Source organism: Chiroxiphia lanceolata, chromosome 1 (assembly GCF_009829145.1).
Source record: "Chiroxiphia lanceolata isolate bChiLan1 chromosome 1, bChiLan1.pri, whole genome shotgun sequence".
NCBI lineage: Eukaryota > Metazoa > Chordata > Aves > Passeriformes > Pipridae > Chiroxiphia > Chiroxiphia lanceolata.
The window spans coordinates 61,133,336-61,155,393 of NC_045637.1; the positions used below are offsets into that span (position 1 = coordinate 61,133,336).

The window sequence follows — 22,058 nt, forward strand, 5'->3', positions numbered from 1 at the left end:
TGCTGGCTCCCATGTGGAAGAGCAGATCCAGTAGCTCTGCAGCATGAGCATAACTGATGAAAACTCAAGGTAAAAGCAAGAAATGGTTCAGCTTGTGACGTACCTTCCCCAAGGGAAATCCGTCACAGAAGCACTGCTCCAGCACCCTGTGGCAACTTGTAGGTCTCAGAAACAACCAGAGGCCTGTTAATTGTCCCAGGCAAAGCATGACACTGCACTGTCTCAGAAAAGTAAGTTGAATTCTGGGAGTGAGATGAACTGGACAGTCAGTGTCCCTTTTATTTTATGTCATACCATAACAATGAATACTTGGAAGATAAATAAATCATTTTTCTTTTCTTAAAAAAACCTTCCAAGATTCCTGTGGTACTTGGGTTGGTTGATGATGATGAAAGATGACATGCACAGATTTTCACTTACAGAAAGGAAACATGGGTAACTCACATTTTCTAAACTCTTGACAAGTAACTCACCTGGTGACACAGGGACAAGCAAATCAAGCCATTTGTACCAATCTCATATGAACCACAACTTAAATTTCAGATACAAAGGATTTCATGAAGGAGAGAGTCAAGGGTCTGAAGCCATTTTAATATTGTACATCTTTTCTTAACAGCTTTAAGCATCTCCGGCTCTTTTATCCAACATACTATGAGGCATCTTAAAATACTCTGTATTAGGTATGCTATCTGAATATACCCTCTAGCATCCTCAAAGGATTACTCCAGTTCAGCATGTGCTTAAAACACAATGCCTTCTTGTCTGCCTTGTTTTTTTTTCCTTTTTTTCCTCATGCTGCTTGGGGCTAATCAGTCTGCTTGTTTCTCTAAAAGAGCAATATGCTTCTCAAAACCCCTTAGGTATTGGACAGACCCTTCAGTCCAGCCTCAACTACTGATAATTATAGTTCTTCCTCTGGTTTACCCATCAGTCAAGAGAGTAAAGATCAAAAAAGGCATTCCCTTGTCAGAACATCATTTAGGCTAAGAACATTTTTGGAGAATAAGATGCGTCACTGAGTTTAGATTATGTGCTTATTTTCAGAAGTTTCTAATCCGTCTCCCCAGAAGCTACCTGCACATCCCTCCTCCCTTTCAGGGAACAGAACCCCTTTGCAATGGGCATACACCTCTTCTGGCTAGGTTTTGCAGTTTCTGCTCCATTCCCAGATCCTTTTGATCTCTCAGACTGTTGACTTTGCCTTTTTTGGCAACTTTTTCACTCTACGGTGGTTCTCCTCTGAACCTCTCACTCTGCTCCTGGTTTCTCCTTGGTCCTGTTCTCAGCTTCGGCCTTTCTCAGACACTGCTTTCCATCTACTTCAATTTCAGAGGGCCAAAACCTAGCCCCTTACTGATATTTCATGTGATTTTTTTCATGTCTCTTGCTTATGGCCTATGAGCAACATCCACCTCAGTATTCAGACCCACAGAAATGGGTCACATTAATGCTCTTGATACCATTACCTAGGCCACAACAAAACAAACCCCCAGTCTCTACCTGCCTCCTACTCACAACATATCCTCTTCTAACTAGCAAAAGCATCCCTCACTTTGGCTAGTAACTTAGAAACACTTGCTTATATCCAACACATATGGATTTTTTTTTTCCTCCCATGTACCATCTGCTCTTTGACTACCAGTCTTGAATGAAAGGCAATTTTTTCCTGTGGTTTACAGTTGGTTTTAGTTTTCTTTCTCCCAAAAGCAATCCTAGTGAACCCGAAGGAAAAAATACAAGCAAAAATACCTTTGTAATACTACTGTCTACCTTGAGCTAGCTAATGATGTCAACATGTGGTTACAGTCCTTCTCAAAAATGCCATCATTCACAGAGCTCCATGGAAAGCAGTTAATAGGGGAGTATGTCTATGCTTGCAATTATCTTCAACTGCTTTACACCACTTGCTGCTCCAGAAACAAACGTTTCATAATTTATAATTAAAAAACTAAAGTGGAAGTTCTTATATATATTAATGTACTCCATTTCACTTGTGTTACCCTCTAAATACTGTGACCAATCAAGCATTCCTTGCCTACAAGCTCTCAGTGAATCCAATGCGCCTCTAAACATTGCATTGCCCTGAAGTGTGGGGTTGTTTAACACATCAAAAGAGAAAGGAGAGAGCATAAGCGAAGAAGACTGCAATTCAGTGCTTTGCTAGCTTAAAACTACTGGCTTGCAGGGACAGTGGGAAATTTGACTTGTCATAAAATGCAACCTTTCCCACTTTTAATCCAACACACTTTATACAGTAAGAACCTAATAAAGATGTTACACCTTGCTTTGTTCCACATCTTTGTGAGAGACTGGTGTTTCAAGGAGAAATCCCCACCTGTGTCAGTGAATTCCAGCACTCCTGGTGAAGCTGCTGAGATACATTTGAGGTAGTCCAGCACAGGAATACAGCAAAGAAGAACTAAATCAAACACAGGCCTGGTCACAAACCCTTTAGGTATGAAAGCGAGTGAACAGCAGGGGGATGCACTACCACTTGAATAACACAATTTTGTAAAATGGCTCAAAACATCACACATGTTCTGATGCATTGAGTAGGACAAATGAACATGTGCTACACAACACACAGTACCGCAAAGGATAGAAGGCAGCAACACACTTACAGGGATTACCATGAAATGTGCATGATGTCAACACCTGGAAATCCTTCCAGTGACAGATTTTTATCTTACAGTTAACAGCAGAACAAATTTTGCACCAGCAAGCAGAAGCTATTTTCCAAAGGATAAAAACCACTTGCTTTCATTAAAGCCAAGTTTTTGATACGACAGAGGCAGAAATTTATGCTAAGGCTTTCCATTAAGGACTCTAAGTGGTTTTAAAATACAAGCCTAAAAACCGTCTGGGCTTTCCAATTGGCTTTACATTTTGTAGAATGCACCAATTTATACACAGCATTTGTGACAGAAGGAATTTCAAGAATGCAAGCAGCACAATGGCAATGTAGTAGCTGATTAGGTCTGTGGACAAAGTTTCTCCAAGTTCAACTTTTGGTCAGTGTAAAATATTCAGGACACAAAAATACCCTGGTAAAGGTGGTCTGTCTTTCACTTCAGCTATAATAAAAGAGATCTTCTACACTTTAGCTGTAATAATCCACACACAAAAAAAGAGAGAAAGAGGGAAAGAGAGAGAGAGATGGCAGATACACTGAGAATCTGCAGTGTAGATAATCAAACCCTTTATTGTCTAAGTTACATTAGACTTGCAACACCATAAAAACCTGTTAAGAAGAAGAAACAGTAGATTGGTAGAGGTAGTAGAAAGTCCCTGTAACAGTCATAAAAGGGCTTTACAGGAGTGTGTCATGCCAAAAAAACTTATCACATTGCTTAAAAGAGCTGGTGAAAGCCCATTGACTAAATAAATATGGAACATAACTCATTTTAAATACTATGGCCTAACTAAAATAACAAATCAATACAATACAATGATATAGAAGAAAACAAAAATCGTGGGATTCTCTTGTGAAAACAGGTGGTCTTTAAGGTTGGCTTTCCTCCACCCACTCTTGTTTCTTGTTTAATTAAGTGAAAATCTCATTTCTCTGCTATACACAGCATATAATTATTTAAACTGATTTCCCCTACTGTTGTTCTTCATGAAGCTAAATTATGATTGTAAACTTTGATGATTAGTACCCTGGTAATGGTAGTGGCAGCACTAGCTTCTCTGTCATGGATTCTGGAAGAAAAGTCCCAGAAAGAAGGTTTTGGGTCTAAATATTAACTCAGATTTTCTAGTTCAGCTTGCCAAAAAAGTACAATTAAAAAAAGGAGAGAAATTACAAATGTACACTACACTTTCGTGCCATTTTGGGTGTAGAAGAGTTTTTAATAACTAAACCACAAACAAATAGATTAGGCAACTAGCTTTTGTGCATTCCTGAACTGTCACCATTACTTTCTTTCATGGAAAATATGACTCAGAAAAGCAACAAAACAAAACAAACAAACAAATAACAAAACAGAACAAAAAATCAATCAAACAAAAAACCCCCCACCCAAAAACCAAAACCGAAACAAACTGACAAACTGAGAAAGCTAGTGCAAACCCAAAATGATAATCATTAAGCAACACAGCAAAATATTTCCACTTTTTCATTCTTCTCCTTTTCTTGTTTTTTTTCTTGGTTTTTTTTTTTTTTTTTTTTGGTGTACAACGGAATGTGTCTATGCAACCTCCCTCAAAATAACTTCACAGAACAGTTAATTACAGTCACTTTTAAGTATTTGCACAGACATTCCTAACTACACCGAGACTTACAGAGGATTCTGGTATACATCTTGTGTAATAGCCTAAGAAAAATCTAATTTAAAAAAAACACATAAGGAAGTTAATTTGCATTGTTGCAAGTGTTGCAAAGTAACAAAACCTGTCAAGTAATTTAAAACAAGTAACAAGTAGTCCAGACCAAATTACTGACTAGATTTTTTTAAAAAAGCTACCCCCCGCCCACCAAAACTGTTAGAATAGAAAGATCACACTTTAAGGTTTTTTCTGCCTTTTTTTTTTTTTTAACAAATCTTTGTCAGAAGCCCGTTTCTACAAAAACAGCACTATTCCATTACTGTATTAAGTAAACTGTGGTCTCACCTGTATTAAAGGTTAGCATCATTTCTGTACATGTAAAATTATTGCTTTTTTGAAAAATATATTTAGCATGCTAGGTTTTTAACTCCATTTCCTGCCTTTACAAAATGTTACAATTTAAAAAAAACAAACTAGTAAAGCTTTTGCAAAAATTTTCACAGAACATTTTCTTTCAAGGCAGCAGTAACTTTTGATAATGCATAAAATTATATGTGCAAAATCTGAAACTCTCAGAAATATTACCATCACACATAGTGTCACAGCAATAAGAAAAAAAAATATTTAAATCGGTGGAACACATTTTTAATTGCTTACACTGCATGGTTTAACAACCTGTTATGTGCCACAACCCCACCTTGAAAACTTGCAGTTAAAGAGTTACTGTAGAAGAGGTATATAAAGCTTTTTTTTTTTCTTTTTTTTCCTAACACCACCAGTGATCACCAAGTACAAGACATGACACATTTATATGAACATTAACCTGCCACCACAAAAGAAGTTTCCTCGTCTTTCCAGAACATCACTGGGCCCAAGGAGGAGCAGTAGCTGGCCTGCTGAACCAAATGAAAGAGCAGAGAGCACCTTACAGCCCCAGGGCTGCCTGAATTAATTCAGTGACACCTTTTCTCTTCTAAACAGAGAGATCAGCGGCATTAGACAGCTGAATGTTTTATTATTTCCTTTCTTTTTTTCTCTAAGTGAAGACCTCCTTTGTGATCAGGTTGAAGAAAGTAGCCCTGTTACAAAAAAAAAAAGGTCCTGAGAGTAAAACACAGAAGCCTGTTTTTTTTCTTAGTGTTCGACCAGCTTTTCTGTTCCAAAGCAGAATAGAAGCTTTTCTCTGGAAGTGTTTCAATTTCCATATTCACATACTATTAATGGTGCGCAGTCAAGAGCAAGAGCACTAGAAATGCAAGTGGTCCCCAAACTGTAATGAAACAAACCATTGCAGAATGACGGTCTTTCTCTTTAGTCCCTTTAATCCTTCATCAAACATTGCTTTCTCAGCACCGAATGCCACCTTTCCCCCCCGCACCCCTCATTTTTCCTCTCTCTGTTGTTGTTTTTTTTTTTTTTTAATTTGCTTTTCAGCATGACAGGCAGCGGCAGTTTCATTAATTAATACTTCTCCAGCCCTCAAATCCACTGCTGTTTTTCAAATGTATCAAATAGTCATTGTGAGCATCAGGGAGGTTTTTGTTACAGTGCTTAACTTCTTCATGCTGTCCAAATCACATAAAGTTTAATCTTTCCAGTGTCTCAAACTTCTCTTGATTAATATAGATGCCTCGTGCTGCCACAGTGCTTGCCAACTCCACTGTTTATTATAAAGGAAATAAGGAACCATGGGACTGATTAGTACGTCAATTTATATATATCTTGTGTAGCATCTTCATTTATTTTAAAATGATTAACAGCGCAGAGGCACCCCCCCTCCTGGCAGAGCGCTGGTTTCAGTCTCGTGCAGCAGCTCCGGGCGAGGCGATGGCTGCAGGGGGGCTGCTCTGCTCTGCGTGGGGGGCTGCTGGCGCTGCCCCTCGGGCTGGGGGTCGCTGGCCTCGGGGCTCCTCTGCCAAGGCTCTAGGTTCCCTTTCGGAGATGCAGCGTGTGGGTGATCTCCGCACCGACGTGGTCTCGCCCCTGCAAGAAGGACAACATGGGGGAAAAAGCTCATTCTCGCCTCTGCTCCCAGGCATGACCCTCCAGCAAGTCCTGCTGGTGTTTGTTAACCTTTATTAGCATCACATACATTCATCTTGACCCACCACATGAGAAGTTCTTTGGTTTGCTTTGGTTTTTTTTTTTTAAAACATCTCCACCAAGAGCAAAGTGTGTCAGGCTCATATAAAGTCCCCTTTCAACTACAACAGCAAGTCATAGCGTCTCATGGAGCAGTTCAGAAAAGGCTGAGAACAAGGAGGGAAAGAAGAGGTCTCCAAAAACTGGAATTTTGTGCTAGCCAAAAAGGATTCATAACTAGATCAGCGCTTTAAAAAGGCTGAAGTTTGAGGTCACATAGGCAGCTGAATGAAGAAAAACTGAATTCTTGGGCAGGTCTGTCAAATGCTAAGGCGGCTTTCCACTCGCCCCCCCCCTTGTCATCTTTCTTCTATTTTCTTAGCCAATTTTCATGAATAATTACCATGTTGGAAAAAATAGCAGGGATATTCTAAAATCAAGTGAAATTAAAGATAACATCATGAATAAGTGGAAGCCTGCAGCTCCTAAGAAAAGCTTTAAAATGACATTTAGAACATCACTGTCGGAACAATGCAGTTTACAATCCTGATCCTAAAACAACATGGCAAGATTAATCTTACATAAATGCATTATCCTTAAGCTAAAGTCTTGATGAAGTGAAACAGACCATTTTAAATTAATGCAACATAAAATACAGCACCCATGTAAAATCCAAGCAAGTTTCAAGCTGTGCCTATGGCAGCCCTCGAAATAGCTAAAGAAAGCTCAGCTCTGGTTGACATAATGTATTAAGTGCATCTCTTTTGTTAATAGATTTAGAAAATTCCTAATTAAACCTGGCCTGAGATTCATGACATTTACCAGTCAAAGTTTGGTTTAAGTCAGAAAGATTTGCAACAAAATTAAAGAAAAAAAAAGCTGCTGTACAGACTGCAGTATATTTGAAATGTAGGAAACAGTAACTGAATGAGAGATGTGATAAAACTTCCTTAGTTGGATGCTGAATTTCCTGCAGTAAACTAAGAAAGATGCTTTACATTTTTGCGCGGCTGCATCATGCCTGAGAGACACAGCCACAATTCCAGGAAGAGGCATTCATCATTAAAACGTCTCGTATGGAACTGCCTCTACACACACGGGGGAGCACAGCAGGGCTTCACCAGGATAGGGGAGGAGGGATGGAGAGAGGCAAGGGGATGGAAGGCACCTTGTCCCGGTTTCCCTGGGTAAGAACTGAAAAAAGGGCTGTAATTTAGGGGTGCTCTTTTGGGATGGATAGCCTGCGGGGTGGTGAAAGCATGCCACGGACCACACAGCACAGGGGACCTGTGGAAAGAATAATCCATCCTCCCCACACCTGTAAGGACAGTGCAGAGGGGCTGGAGGTGGTGGGTGGGTGGCTGAAGCATATCTGTGCTGCCACTTTCACTGAGAAACAGCACCTGAGATTCATGTGTGCCAACCCCCCCCCAGTGGCTCAACCCCCTGTACTCCCACAGGCCCAAGGATACAGTCAGATTTTGAATTGGCTGATACGTAGTTGGATAGAATTCTTCCTGAAGTAAAATGTTTTCTCTTTTTAAAAGGAACCTTTCTTCACTTTCAGTGAAAACTGGCAGATCTTTACATGAAACCTAGAGCTTCCATGCCAAAGCTGCTTTCATACCAACTTCACTGGGCTTTTCACCAGTTAACAGGAAAAGAATAGTTTGTATACCTATTAATATACTGAAGGACAGATTATTGCATGGCATTGAAATAAATTGCAATGACCAGTTTGGAACACAGATACCACTCCTGTTGCTGGCAAGGGGAAAGTGTTGAGACAAGAACTACAGCTGCTAATCCTGTTCTAATGCTCACAAAGTAACAGACATACAGTACATGCATATTACTCAGATGCCACTACAGCAGCCTCCACGGTTCCTTGATTGTTTGCATTATAATCTCCATATGTATGAACGAGACAAATTAGGTTGCCATTTATTTGTTCATTATCTATTATTTTGATTAATGGAATTCTTGTTCTCAGAATAACTATTTAAAAATAACATTTGCAATAATGAGGACTGAACTATTAATCATGATCTTTGGAAGAAACTCTGCAAGGAACTGGGGCAAGACATTTCATAAGAACAAATGTCATAAATAGGACTTTTAACAGACAGCACTAAGATTTTGAATACAAGAAAACCAAAACCAGCCAAACTCAGAAACCAATAGTTTAAACTTTTTAATCTGGGTTGGGTTTTTTTGCCTCCTCCCCTTCTCACCAAAGTTGCTTTAGGACAAGCACAGCTGTAGTACTGCTGGATTAAAAAAACATTACAGGTAACAGATGTCCCCAGCTTTTCCCCCAAGCTCCTTTACAATACACATACACATATATGCACAGTGTTTTCTTGATGGTTCTTTCCAATCTGTCTATCCCCCAAATTCTGACTGTTCACATTCATGCTAACTCAAGTACTGAACACTGCAAGAAATATTTTAAAATACTTTTAGGGGAGAAAATTAAGGCTTATGAACCCCTTATGAAGGTGTTTTACCCCTGTCACACAGGACCTACTGCACACTTCTCTTTTCAGTGAATGAGGCCCAAGAGCTGTGGTGCCCACTGCTGTTTCACAGAAAAGGACCATCAGTGCCTTCTGGCATGAGAAAAGCTTCAGCCAGAAGTATTCATGATACCAGCAGTTTATTTTTTTTTTTGACCTGGGCTGTAGCTTCTAATTGATTTTCTGTGAATAAAAGGGTGTTTTTCTGCAGAGGACAAAGGTTGGGGTTTGGGGGGTTTTGCTTGTTTCACTTGCAGAGAAAGCAGAGAACTTGGTGTCTCTGGCTCCAGTGCTGCAAATATGCTTCACATATATATATATATATATATATATATATATATATACACTCTCAATTAAACAGAACTCTTCCTCATTGATAACTAGTAAATCATGCCTTTTGAATAACCAATTACTTGTCCCTTAAAATTTTTAGAGCATATTGACTGACACTGATAGAGGATAGACTATATTCCTACAGTGGGCCAAGCTTTTATAAGGCTTTAAAAATGCAGAAGCAGAAATTAAATGCACAGCATACGTATTAGAAACTGCTATCACTGCTGTCGCCATTTTCCAAAAGCAGGCTCAAGACTGACTCCTGTGCCACTGGGAATTGGGCTTCTGGCTGCAACGTTGCAGCACCAGGCAGTGTCTCTGAAATGACCCCATGCTTTAGGAGAGCTTTGCTTTAAGATACACACAGCTGCTTTGAGACATGCGCTGTTGCAAGGCCCCTTCCAAAGGGGAGCCAGCTTTTGTCTTGCCCTGTACATGCAATTGGAGTGTGCTCCCCCAATTCGTGCCTACTAAATCATATTTTTGGATGTTGCTTAGTGTATTCCAAATTAAGATACATATTCATTGTGGATAAGCAAGCGTAATTATGTATACATTGGGATATTTAGCATTTATAAAAATATTCAGAATATTCAGTATGTTTAACATGGCAGCATTTCAACAGAATCTACATGACTTTGCACAGATTGTATTGACTTGGGGTATGTAACGAGCATTTTTTGTCCTTTAGATAAAGAAGAGTAGGAAATACTCCACAGTTCATGGGAAACTCACTTTATGTAAAAATGTCCTTTTTTTTAAAGCATTCAAGTAAAAATAAGAAATCACAGTAAATAACACTATGAATGAACACTTTGTTTCCTACATTTTATTTATATTTCCTTGGTGCTGACAACAAAGCATGAAACACAGCCCAGTGCTAACAGTATTAAAACCATGTGTGTTTGATTTTTTTTAAACACTTCTACAGGTGATCTCCTTTTCGCTGATGCCGAACGCCTGCGTGTCCTGTTGGTGGTTCACTACTCCAATGCAGGGTTCTTATTTAGACATCTAAATATAGATTTACCTGGATCATTTTTGAAAAAGCCTGGCTGTAGACCCTATTTTTAACACGCACAATTAGAATTATTCTGTGATAAGACTGCAATATAATGAAGCACAGTTGTAAGCTACCATGCTGGGGGATTTTAAAAGCCCTAGTTAACATTCTTTCATAAAGGAAACCTTTAGAGATGATCTTCTGGTTGACTACAGAAGGGAATGGGGGAACCGTGAAATACTAATGTTAATATTTTTACTCTTCAGCAGACTACTCAGGGGAAGATATTTTACCTGTGAGGAGGAAACATTATGTAAAGTGAATCATTTCCACTTGACATTAAAAAAACCCACCCTTTCCTTCTCAGGCTATCGTACATGGTAACTATTGTTTCTTGCTTGGAGCATGTGCACGGCACTTCTGTAACTTGAACTGACTTTACACCATAAACTCTCATGAATAGATCTGTCCCCAATTAAGAAATGAAATGAAGACACAGAGTGACAACGTTTAAAGTGGGAAATGGTAATGTTAACGGAATGCTGCAGGCACCGTTCTCAGTGCGAGCTCATTTCTGTGCTTCTGAAGGCCCCTACAGCTGCAGGTAGAAATGAGAGTATTCCCTCCGTAATGCCCAGGGACTGTGCAGGTGGAGTCTTCTGGGAGAGCACAATGCCTGCTTGCAATGAGAAAAAGCAAAACAGCAGACAACTGAATAATCCTACCCGACACAGATGCTGACAAACGGAGACAAAGGCGGATACTGAGGAACAAACAAGACAAAAGAAAGGGAACTATCTCCTGGAGAAGTGATCATACTGCATTTTCTGTGGGAGCAATACCGACTGGCAAGAGATGAAGTGACTCGTGAAGCTAACCCCTCCTCAGAATTCTGCTATATTGAGACATGCTGTAATTTAATCAAATGCTCTGAAGACAGATTGACAAGGACTTAGACTGCAAGAGCAAGCTACATTTCCCATGGAAGAAGTTAGTCAATAAATTCTGGCATGACAGTAGTCTACAAAGACAAGATTATGAGTAAATTTATTGTGCAGTAATATAACCCGAATTACAAAAAGAGTCCAGATGTGGTCTGAGCTGCCACATTTCCTTTTGGATAGATATGGCTATTTCAGAATTTTTTGGAAATGTATTTCCAACTTTGACCTTTTATTGTCTTCTAGAAGAAAGAAGCCCAGATGCCCTCAGAATCCAATCTTAACTAGACATGAGAGAAAACCACAAGCATGAAAAGATGAAAGAGCATTTTAAAAGATGCTTAAGTTTACTAAATCTACATTACTAAATTGGTGAAAACCAAAGACTAGCTGAGTTGGTTGGCAGAGCTGCAGTGTTTCACTGTCACATTTACCATGTCCGTGTCTCTGCCATTCACTCTGTCTCTGTTATTGAGAGATGTGTCCTTGCACAACTTTATGCTTATCTAGCATCATGAGGAGGGCACTATATGAATAACTTTGCTGTTACTGTCCCATTAATGCAAAGCAAAGCAAACACTGCCCACAATAACGAAGTGCTATGCCATCTTGAAAACTTTATGAGAATTGCTGGCCACTCCTATGGCTTGATGTTAACAAGATGTTCCTGTGGCAGAGGCTGGGTTCCCTACACAACCTTTGGGCCAGAAAGATGCAACTGCGACTGAGAAGGTCCTAAAAGCTTCCATGAAGGGTGCAGCATATGAACTAGGTGATGTGGTGGTGTCCAGTGAGGAGGTTTATTGAGAAAGTAGAAACCAATGGCCAAAATCATCTAAGCATGGCCAAAACCACCTGCAATAGTTTAATAAGAGACAGGAGGATGTGGGCTGCTGTAATGAAAAGTAAAGCTAAAATCACAGATGAAAGGAAAAGTGAGTGATGCTGGAGGCAGTTTCACAATTAAAGAAAACTGCCCATGAGGAGGTGTGCCCTGAAACCCACCTGCCAAGCTACAAGATGGAGTAGAAAGGTCCAGGTTATAACACTAGTCTCCAAAGATGTAAGATACATGAAACAAATTCAGTTTAACGATTTTCTCTGTAACTGAGAAGTGTTAAGACGGGAAACTGTATAGTAGAAACAGGAAAGCACACCAACACACAGAGTCCACAGAAATTGGTGGATGAGAGCCTTTCAAAGGCCAGGTACTGCATATCAGGGTACAAATAATCTGAAAAATACAGACTAAACGTTAATTGTCTTGTGGCAGCAGAAAATGTGTTAGTTGTAAAATCAAATTTCTATCTCACGATTACATGTCACTGCACATTACAGAGTTACCTATCCCACCCAGTCCCCAGTAAGCCAGTAACATGTTTATTTAAACACTAACTACCTGCTTTACAATTAACTGACTCTCTATATAACAGATTCTGTTAAAATGCTTAAAAAATTTAAGAGTTAAAAATTAAGCAATACCATTATTATTTATACATGTTATAAAACAGTCAGTACTTTAGTGATGAGTATTACTGTGGAACTTTTTCCCAGCTACTACATTAAAAACCAAACATCCAATTAATTGTAAAACATACTTGTTTTGGAGCATCTGCAGAGGTGGTGTGAACTTCAGTACCTCGGAGTCCATTAGACTCAAATACCACTGTGGGAACAAGGGGGCTTGTTAACAGATGAACATTCAAGCTTCGTTAGTGTGTGTACATTATTTGAGACCATTACAGATTAACCACGTTCAAAAAAAGACACCAGTTACTAGCCTGTGGCCGGAAAATACCAATTTACCGTAACACTTACTGTAAGAGAGTGTGCTAATGGCAGCCTAGGGCCACTGCCCTTTTTAATTCAGACTTCAGCGCTGAAGAAAGCAATCACTGACAACATTAATTATCAGTATATGTGTAAAGGGACCCTCTTCTTGCATTACTTACCATTTGGCTTCTGTCATTTTGCATCAGACTGGCTTATGTATGCATCATTCACACTTTTGGGGAGGAACCCGCTAGTCTCACTGTCTCATGCAATGCTCAGGAGGTCTCAAGGCACCGGTGGCTTTAGGCTCCTCCGGCCTCAACCACAGATTGTGTCAGGTTAAAAATGGCTGCTAGGGCTGACCAGTTTGAGGAAAAATCTTGTTTCCCACAAAAATGTTCCTGTCAACAGCAACGATGAGGCAAAACAAAGCCTTATGTTGTGCTGAAAGGGGTACTTTGATTTCAATTTGTGCTGGTGGCAAAAGAATTCATTAGCATATTCATTTCCGAGTACCCTACTCTCTAATTAAAATAAAACATTTGCAAACAGAGTTATCTTAAATGTATTGCAATTTTATGGAGTTTGGGCAGGGATCAGGTAAGCAATATCTGGAGAACAAGAACAATAGTCGTAAAAAAAACCCCCTGTCTATTAGATTTAGGTACTGGAATTACTCAGGTTAACATGGGATGTGAAATGTAATTCTTGGTATTTTGTTAGCAGAATCTGAAAGCAGGCAAGTGGGAAAGGGAGAAAGAAAGAGCAAGCGTGAAAAGGTACCTGCGTGGGACCTCTGATGAGTCCTGAGGTGACTGGGTTGGGTAAAGCATTTTCCACATTCTCTGCAGACACAGTCTCCTTGGCGTGTTTGTGTCCTGAGCATCCCTGTAGTCAGGAGAGAGGGGGGGAGAGGAAGGGGGGGTTGGGGGGGGGGAAAGAGGAGAGAGGAAAGTTGAGAAGAAAACATTATGCCAGAAGAAAACATCATTAGTATGTCTAATGTGTCATTATGTGAGGCTACCTTCAGGCCCTGGATGACAACTGTCAGCCTTCATCTAGGCACTGGCTGACAGGCCAGGCACACACAGGACTGCAAGAATGCATAAATTACATTGAATTAAAAAATGCTCCCCATGATGTGCCCGCACCAGGACTGGCATGTCAGGTGTGCGCTTTTCAGAGCAGCTGGATCCACTTCTCAGCCATCACCCAGCTTTGTCAAGCAGTACATCAGGCAAATCAAAGTGACTCCAGCGTGGCGGAGACAAGTCACATGGATAATAGGAAGTGAGTAGGACCAGAGCCCGACTGTCCCCCCCAGGCGGCAATACCTCAGAGACAAATGCAGAGTGAGCGGAGCCATCGCAGACTGATCAAACCTTTCGCCCCTGCCTACCTGCCTGCCGGTGCTGCTTTGACCCTGGACCTCTGAGGCACAGACGAAAGACATCTGTGAATGAAAGTGTCATTCCGGACATTTTGAGCTGGTAGCAGTGCAGCAGCCTTCCCCCAGCCCTGGGTAAACATGTTTTCTAGGCCATTAGCATTTGTGGAAAACCGCTCAAACCTCTCCTTTTTCTCCAAAGGTCAGTTTACAGCATCTGACTTAAAGGGCTGGTCTTTGTCTTTTTGCTGCTGATCAAAAAAGACACATTTGACTTTTATTGGGCTTTTTTACTATTAAAAAAAAATTATGTTTGAACATCATCTTTTCTATTTTGGTAAAACGCCCTCTTCGGAAGGAAAGAGTTGATGTTTCCAGTTGCCACTGGAATACTTTGGCTTTTAAAGAAATTCTGAGAGGGTTGTCAACAGAAGTGAAGTTTCAGCTTTTTTTCGTATTCCCCTCCCTGTTACAGCATTTAAAAAGAATAAAATTATGAACAAAAAAGTGGCAACCAAAACCCTCCACACAACTGAAAAATCAACTGCAGGATGCCAGAGGACTCATCCAAAATATGGATGCTGCACATAAAGATGAATGGAAAAGAAGACAGCTGCCATTTACTCTGCCGTTATGACACCAAGTGTCCTGTCATGGTTTTCACCAGACCATATATTGGAAAGAAATGTCTGGCTGCAAAAAACAAAACAAAACAAAACCCCACAAAAACAAAAACACAAAAAACCCCAAACAAATGCCCCACTCACAAATTGTTCTTTTCTTTTATAATAGCACCTCCTGCAGATGGCAGCACAGTCTGTATAATATACTTGAACACTCCTGCTCCCAAGAATTAAGTTTCTGGGAGTCAAACAGAAGATTGTGATTTTGGAGAAAATCCCCATCAGGTATACCCAGCAACACAAACAAACAAAACCCTCAAAAAAATAATATTAAAAAAAAGAATCACACGTCAATGAAAGCCTTACTGTACTATAATGAGACAGATTTGCCTTGTAAGGCAGCCAAGATTAAAGCAGGTTTTCTGATCTATTACTAGCATTTTCCCCTCACTGGTCAGAACTGTAGCTGAAAACTTGAAAGCAAAAAGCTGAAGGAGCTGTCCTGAGAAATCAGCTGTAGCCTTTGCTAGACTGCCCCATGCCAACTACTGGACAGGCAGAAACTGGCAGAGCAGCTCCTATGAAGGCCAGGAGAGCTTCCTCAGGTCATCATTCTGACACCTCTGGAAAGAGATTTAATCCCTCTACAACCCACATCTCCCTACTGTGGAAGGTGAATACACTTGTCTCAGCAGCCATTAAGGACCCAATCCAATAGCCTTCATGGAAGCACTGCTCCCACCTGAGTCGTGCATGAGGGAAGGTTGAGGATGCTGTTGTAAGCCAACATACCCTGTATGAATGCCGAAGATGACTGGGTGTAAGACTTTCATCTAATCCCTCCCTAGCTCTCACTTTATGGTAGTTATTCAAAAAGCAGGTGGAAAAAAATGCATCACTTCCAGGTATATTTGCCATTGTTGGATTTCCTAAGCAGCACTACAAGGCTTTTGATAGTTTCGAGCTTTGAGCCATGGGCATCACTGCCACAAGGCAATACCCTCGTGAGTCATCACTCAGGTTATCCTATACATGAACAAAACAGGGTGGATGACTACAGGTCTTAGCAAATTACAGGTAAACGAATGTGACCATCCGAATGGGAGTTCCTGAGAAATTGATGCTCAAAGCTGGTCTCAAAGGAGACCCAAAGAAAGAGTGCATCTGCTGCCATAACCCATCCTTTACTAATATGGTGATTCCTGTAAATATCTTGAACAAAATAAATAACCACTATTAAAGATAACAGTAAGATTCTCCCTACAAGCATTTGGGAAGATTGGGCAGTGTGAAACAAACTAACCTAAGTACAGCCAGCTTTGTGTTTGCAGCTGTATCACAACAGTACATACAACAACTCTCTTCCAAGGACAAACACTCCATTGAGGGAAAAACATGACAAACAGTATACCTAAGCAGGATTTTTGGTTGTCCTTCATGTCATGATTGCCATATTCACATTATGAGATTAAGGCTAAATTGTATGATGCATACTGACTCACACGGCTCAGCCTATCTAGGGCCATATGTTATTTCAGACAAAGTTCAATTACCCTCCTCTTTTTTTTTTTTTTTTTGGAAGGATCTCGTTCCTTTTGCCTGAAGCAGCTTTTTATTTGAGTGCTATGAAAAACAGCCATCATGCCAATTGGTTTGGAGAAACATCAACAACCTGGAAGTTGTATATAAAATGAAGACAAGCTACATTAAAAAAAAAAAATAGGCTTCAAATTCTGAAAACTTGATTGCTGTAAAACACTTGGAATGAACGAAGAGGTTTCAAAGCAGAGATGGGCACTAAATAACTTCCAGTTAAAGTGTCTCTGGAAATCACTGCACAGCAAAAACGTTTTGCCAATAAAGTCCCTCTTTTAAAAAGCAGGTAAATAGAGACCTCTTTGGAAACCCTTCCCCTATTTTACTTTGTTCCAACAGTCATAATGAATTTTCTGATGCCTCCATTCAATAAGTCAGCTTCTAGTTCCTAGCTTTTACTGTTTTTCTCTATCCCTCCTAACACGGCTGGGAGCTCACTGTATCAGTAAGATTTCACGGAGCAGGTTGACACAATGTAATATTAAATAACATCAAGGTAGGCACCCATGTAAAGGTACCCAAAGTTGGTGGTGAATTCATTGGTATTTAGAGCAGGAAATGAGCAGGGAGAAACTTTAGACAACATTCCTAGGCACTGGGGAAAAAAACCCCTGCAGTTTTAGAAAGTGAGCATATCCTCTCCTGCTTCGTTAACAAAAACCAGGAGCCTGGGGTTCATCACAATCATCAGGTAGCCCCTAACCACCTGCAAAATGATCTGCTCAGTAAGTAACAGCTGCCCCCTACACAGCATTACTTGTTAAATGACTGAGCAAAGCTGACAACAGAGTGGCTTAAAGGTGCACCTCATGGACTATGTTAGATAGACCTTGACTTCCTGTCTTCTCCAAAAGGTCCTTCCACCAAGATCTGATCAAACATTATGGCTCCTTCCTTGCCTTACAGCTACCAGAGTGGTCAACTTTCACACACCTTCTGGGCACAAGACCATAGCTGTCCTTAGACTACCAGCTTCCAAATGTCCTGGACTTTGTGCCACTTGCAAAATGGGGTCACAAGCTCCATTTCACACATACTTTTGACAAACCAGAGGGCACTATGTCCGGTAAGGACACTAGAACACCAGTCTGGGAGTTTATTTGCACAACTTCTACAAAGAGAAGAAAGGTATAAAAAACTGGGACGGTTTATAAATGGTGAGAGGTGAGACTTTGGCTCCCGTTCTCCTCGCCTACAGACACACCTCCACTTCATGTGTAGTCAATCAGTATGACTTTCAGTTTCCACTCAGACAAACTAATTCTGGCAGATCATCAGAAGAGTATGGTTTCAAATGTAAATACATAGATTTCTTTTTTTTTTTAACATGGCAGTTGAACTTTTTTAGTCTCTGTACTTTTAAACTGGCTATTTGCACAACTGACTTTTCTGGTTATGTGAATTAGCAGGCATGTATTCAGCCCTACCTCCTTTTAATTAAAAACATAGAAACAGATCAAAAGACTCATTTAAAAATACGGTTGCAATCTTTGACATGGACAAGGAAGATCTTAAGACTTTTGTCAAGGAAGACAAAGGACAACGACAAGTGATTATTCCTCTCTGTTGTTGGAAGGCTTGTTTGCAGACAAAATTGAACAAAACCTCCAAAATAACATCACAGATAAGCCCCAGAGGATGTTTATTTTGCCTGAAGCAAAAAGATGATGATGTGTGCCAGCACCAGCATATCAGGGAGATCTTCCAGTGACAGCACATCTGTGTAACTCTAGCCTGCTTGAAGCAAGAGGACAAAGGAACAGCAGTACTCCAGGTGGAACCAGATACATTTAACCTGTGACAGAAATGTCACACAGTGCACAAGGGGGGATGCTGCAGTGTTAAGAGAGCAGTAAACAAACCTATTCAAGCCTATCCAGCAATGATAAAAACAATGAACTTGTAATCCCAACTGTTAAAGGCAGAGAAGGGAAAAACCGGGAAACAGTTATGTCATGGCTCTGAATGAAGCAGGAACAAGCAAGCCTACGTCCTCAGCTATGGAAGGGCTTGTGAAAATCTTACCTGTGTGATCCAGGGCAGGGCTGTTGGCACCACAGGTTTGGTACAATGAAGCAAGGTCCTTTGGAATGTATGTTTTAAAGATATTTAAAATGTCCAAATGTTTCTCATGCACATCTGATCCCACATCCTGTTTGCTGGAGTGTAAAGCTGGAGAAATTCCCACGGTACTAGGCTGGGGCTGCAGTACCGGACTTGCTCGCGCTACGGCTGTGCAGTTTGCCAATGTCCTCATCTCATTCCCAGCCTTCACGTGAGACTCCCTCTGAGGCACTGGTGGCTCTTCATGTTTAGTGTACTGCTCACTTTTACACAGAGGATGATACTGCAGCGGTGGGTTGTATTTGGCCTTCATGGAGTCGGATGCACAGTGCTTACCTGGAGGGGCAAAACCAGTACTTCCCTGGGGAACCACATACTTTTCCACTTGCTTACTGTTTGTAGGCTGTGTGCTAGGCCTGGATATGACCGTTTGTGTAGGCGTTATGCTTCTACTATAGGTTCCCATTTGCATAAGTTTGGAATTTGCTTCATATTTACTTTTTTGTTGTGCTGCTACGCTGTACTGCTCCTGGGAATGGTTTAACTTGGGCTGTCTGTATCCATCCAGACCCGATAAGCGTGGACCACAGTGGCTGAAGGCATGACTGTCCTTTGACTGATGCGTACTACCAGACTTTGCAGTCATCCCAACAGAAAGAGAGCTGGTTTTGGAACCCGGCAATGCACTTGGCACTTGAGTACGCGTAAATCTGGCAATGGGTAAAGGCTGGCATTCCTTACCACCAAGAACAGGAGGGGGGCCAGTGCGCCCACTCCTCGCCAGAAAGACCAGGTTGTTTTTAATACTCTTGAATCCATTCTGTTGAACCCAAGGGGGTACCATCGAGTTACAGCTGATTTTGTGCAAAATTCTTTTGTGCATCCACAGGACTTCTGGGTAGTAGGTCTTGTGACTGCAGAAAGGACATGGGTAGACAATTAAAGCAGCCTGGAAGGATGTATTCAAATATTTATTGCATGAATTATCCCTTGTTGATTTTTCACTCAAATCGAGTGGAGCTACCTCTAGAGCTTCAGCACCTTTTTCTATCAGAGGATGCTCCCTTTGCAAGTCTAGCAAAGTTTTTCTAGCACGACTAGCCTGCACTTCAAGCGATGTTTTCAAGTCCATGACCACGTCTGAAGATGTCTGGCCCACACCCGAAGCAAAGCTAGTGATGTGACTGGAGTAAGGAAGCCCCTGGCTGTGATGAAATGCTGGCATCTTCATGTCTGCAGAACCTTGGTATTTCAAAAAGGGTTCCTTGATGACACTCTCCAGTGCTGACATCAGGGCAGGAATCTCTGGTTTAGATTCCCTGGCCTCATTTTCTCTGGCGTTGCGGCTTCCCAGCTTTGGGAGTTCATCCAACTGAGATGTTATCATTGGGGTTTCTTCTTCAGGAAAGTTGCAGTGGTATGGCTTTTCATCTGAATGGGACAAACAAAAAAACATCATTGTTATTTTACACAGAAAGGAGCTCAGAAGACAGAGCAGAATTCAAGATTAGAATAAGATAGCAAGAGAAAAAGGAAATTTTGGTATTAGTTTCGCAATGACATGTTACAGACTAAATGTACTTTATAAGCAAGAAAATCTTGAAATAAGACACAACAGTTCAATTTACTTTTAAAGATGACTGCAGAGCCTGGATAAACTCTCTAATGCTGCGTGTTCATGACATTTTGAAGAAAAAACAATTCAATAACATACCCATGTTAAAATTCTGAGACTGTGAGAAAAATAAACAAATCTGCAACCATTTAATGCTTTAACAAAAGCAAAGATAATGGAGCCAGATAAAACTGACCTAGTTAAAGGTTTGTCAGCGCTTCCATTACAAGCCCCTATTTTCAAAGGGTTTATAACTCAGCAATAAAAATTGGCTTCACACAGAAACCAAGCACATAAGCAGGTACAGCATACAGAATAAATTCCTAACTTAAGAGAGACTTTCGCAGTGGCCAAGTATAAAAGATGAGACATGGAGGATGTAAATTTTGAATTTTCAGTCCTTCAGTTTAAAGCGGATTTTTTTTTCCCCTTGGTTTTTTTTGGTAACATATGCTCATGTTTGAAACAAACTTTAGGAAAATTTTGTGACTGCTTGATCCACTGAAAGATAAGGAATTAGACATTTCAGTCATTTAGATTACAGAATTCAAAACAGACTTTCAATTCTTCTCATTTTCTTCTTCACTTCTCAGCTCTCCAGAGTAAATTTATCTAACACATGTCCTGGAAAGGGAACACACTGGGCAGTAATTAAAACTGTTTAGGGAGAAAGAGAAGAGTAGGATTTGTTTTGCTGGGAGCATGGCTATGTCTGCTCGCTCTCCTGATGCTGATCTCTCAGAGCTGCTGATGAAGCCAATGAATCCCTCCAAATCAGTTCAAAAATCAATTCCACAGAGATTTTCATCACAGCAGTAATGCTTACTGCACTGAATCTATTTAACATGTAACTGAATTGAATCATCTGACAAACTTTCAGTTTCAATTAACATGCAGTTAATGAGCCACTGCCAGGCAAGTGTAAGGAGACCATGCTCCATCTAAAACATCACCAGTCCAAAGTGATCACTGCATCCGTAGGAGGGGTGAGAAGGGGAAAAGAGTGAACTCCTCTAGAGCTGTGTATCCTCTCACATCAACTCATAAAAGCCAGTACTTCAGAAAATCAAGCGCCATTTGTTACTGCAGTGCACTGCCACAGGCATTATTCTGCACAGCGCAATGGAAGAAGCATGTTCTTGGCTAGAGTTGCTCTGCAAATAAAGCCTTCTTTGCCCTCATCTTCAACTCAAGCAAAATAATCTTTAAGCTTTTGTTTAATTTGAGGTAATTAGATTAAAAATAACCCATAGGTTTGTAGCCTTTCAGGGCTGAATGCTCACTCTGCGAAGATCATTTTCCTTTCAAACTCTCTAAGGGGGTATATTCAGGGGGGGAAAAACCCCACAATCCAGAAACTTTTTTTTCCTGGGTTGCAGGGGGCAAGGTTTTGGGAAAGCACATGCCCAGCACTATTAACGAAATTTACCAAAATTACAGTTTGAAACAAAGACACTGCATGCAGTGGTGAAATCTAACACTGCACATCTGTGTTATTTTCAAACCATATCTGTCAAAACCCAAAATATTTGTGCTCTTAAATAAGATTTTAAGGTTTCTCTTTATGATCACAAGGAGTGTCTCCTTTTATCATTGTATTAAATAATAAAGCAAAGCAAAAACAAATCCTTTGGTTGTAGCAGTACTCAGTGGACAGTGAACCAACCTGCTGGCTACACTGAGCACAGCAGGCAGAGGAGGGAAACGAGAGACCACTGCTAGTCCTGTTCCTGGGACTGCAGAGCTGGAAGGCTTCCCCTACTCCTTGGTCCACCTGTGCAGCCATGATGAAGGGGGTATCAGCAGACACGTGCAACTCCCAGGTTGCTCTGCATATCTCAGACACTCCT

General features: G+C 40.7%; 1 protein-coding gene across 2 annotated transcripts in view; it reads right to left on the bottom strand.

The window, feature by feature from the left end:
• Nucleotides 1-3,182: 3,182 nt before the first annotated feature.
• Nucleotides 3,183-22,058, bottom strand: part of ZNF516 (zinc finger protein 516) — a 102,070-nt gene continuing 83,194 nt past the window's right edge. For both annotated transcript variants that reach the window (XM_032703149.1, XM_032703156.1), the window contains exons 3-6: nucleotides 18,555-20,024; nucleotides 13,707-13,811; nucleotides 12,749-12,816; nucleotides 3,183-6,252 (exon numbers count right to left, since the gene is read on the bottom strand). In XM_032703149.1, the coding sequence (XP_032559040.1) occupies nucleotides 6,193-6,252; nucleotides 12,749-12,816; nucleotides 13,707-13,811; nucleotides 18,555-20,024 (1,703 nt within the window). In that variant the 3' untranslated portion in view covers nucleotides 3,183-6,192. The remainder of the gene's footprint in view (nucleotides 6,253-12,748; nucleotides 12,817-13,706; nucleotides 13,812-18,554; nucleotides 20,025-22,058) is intronic.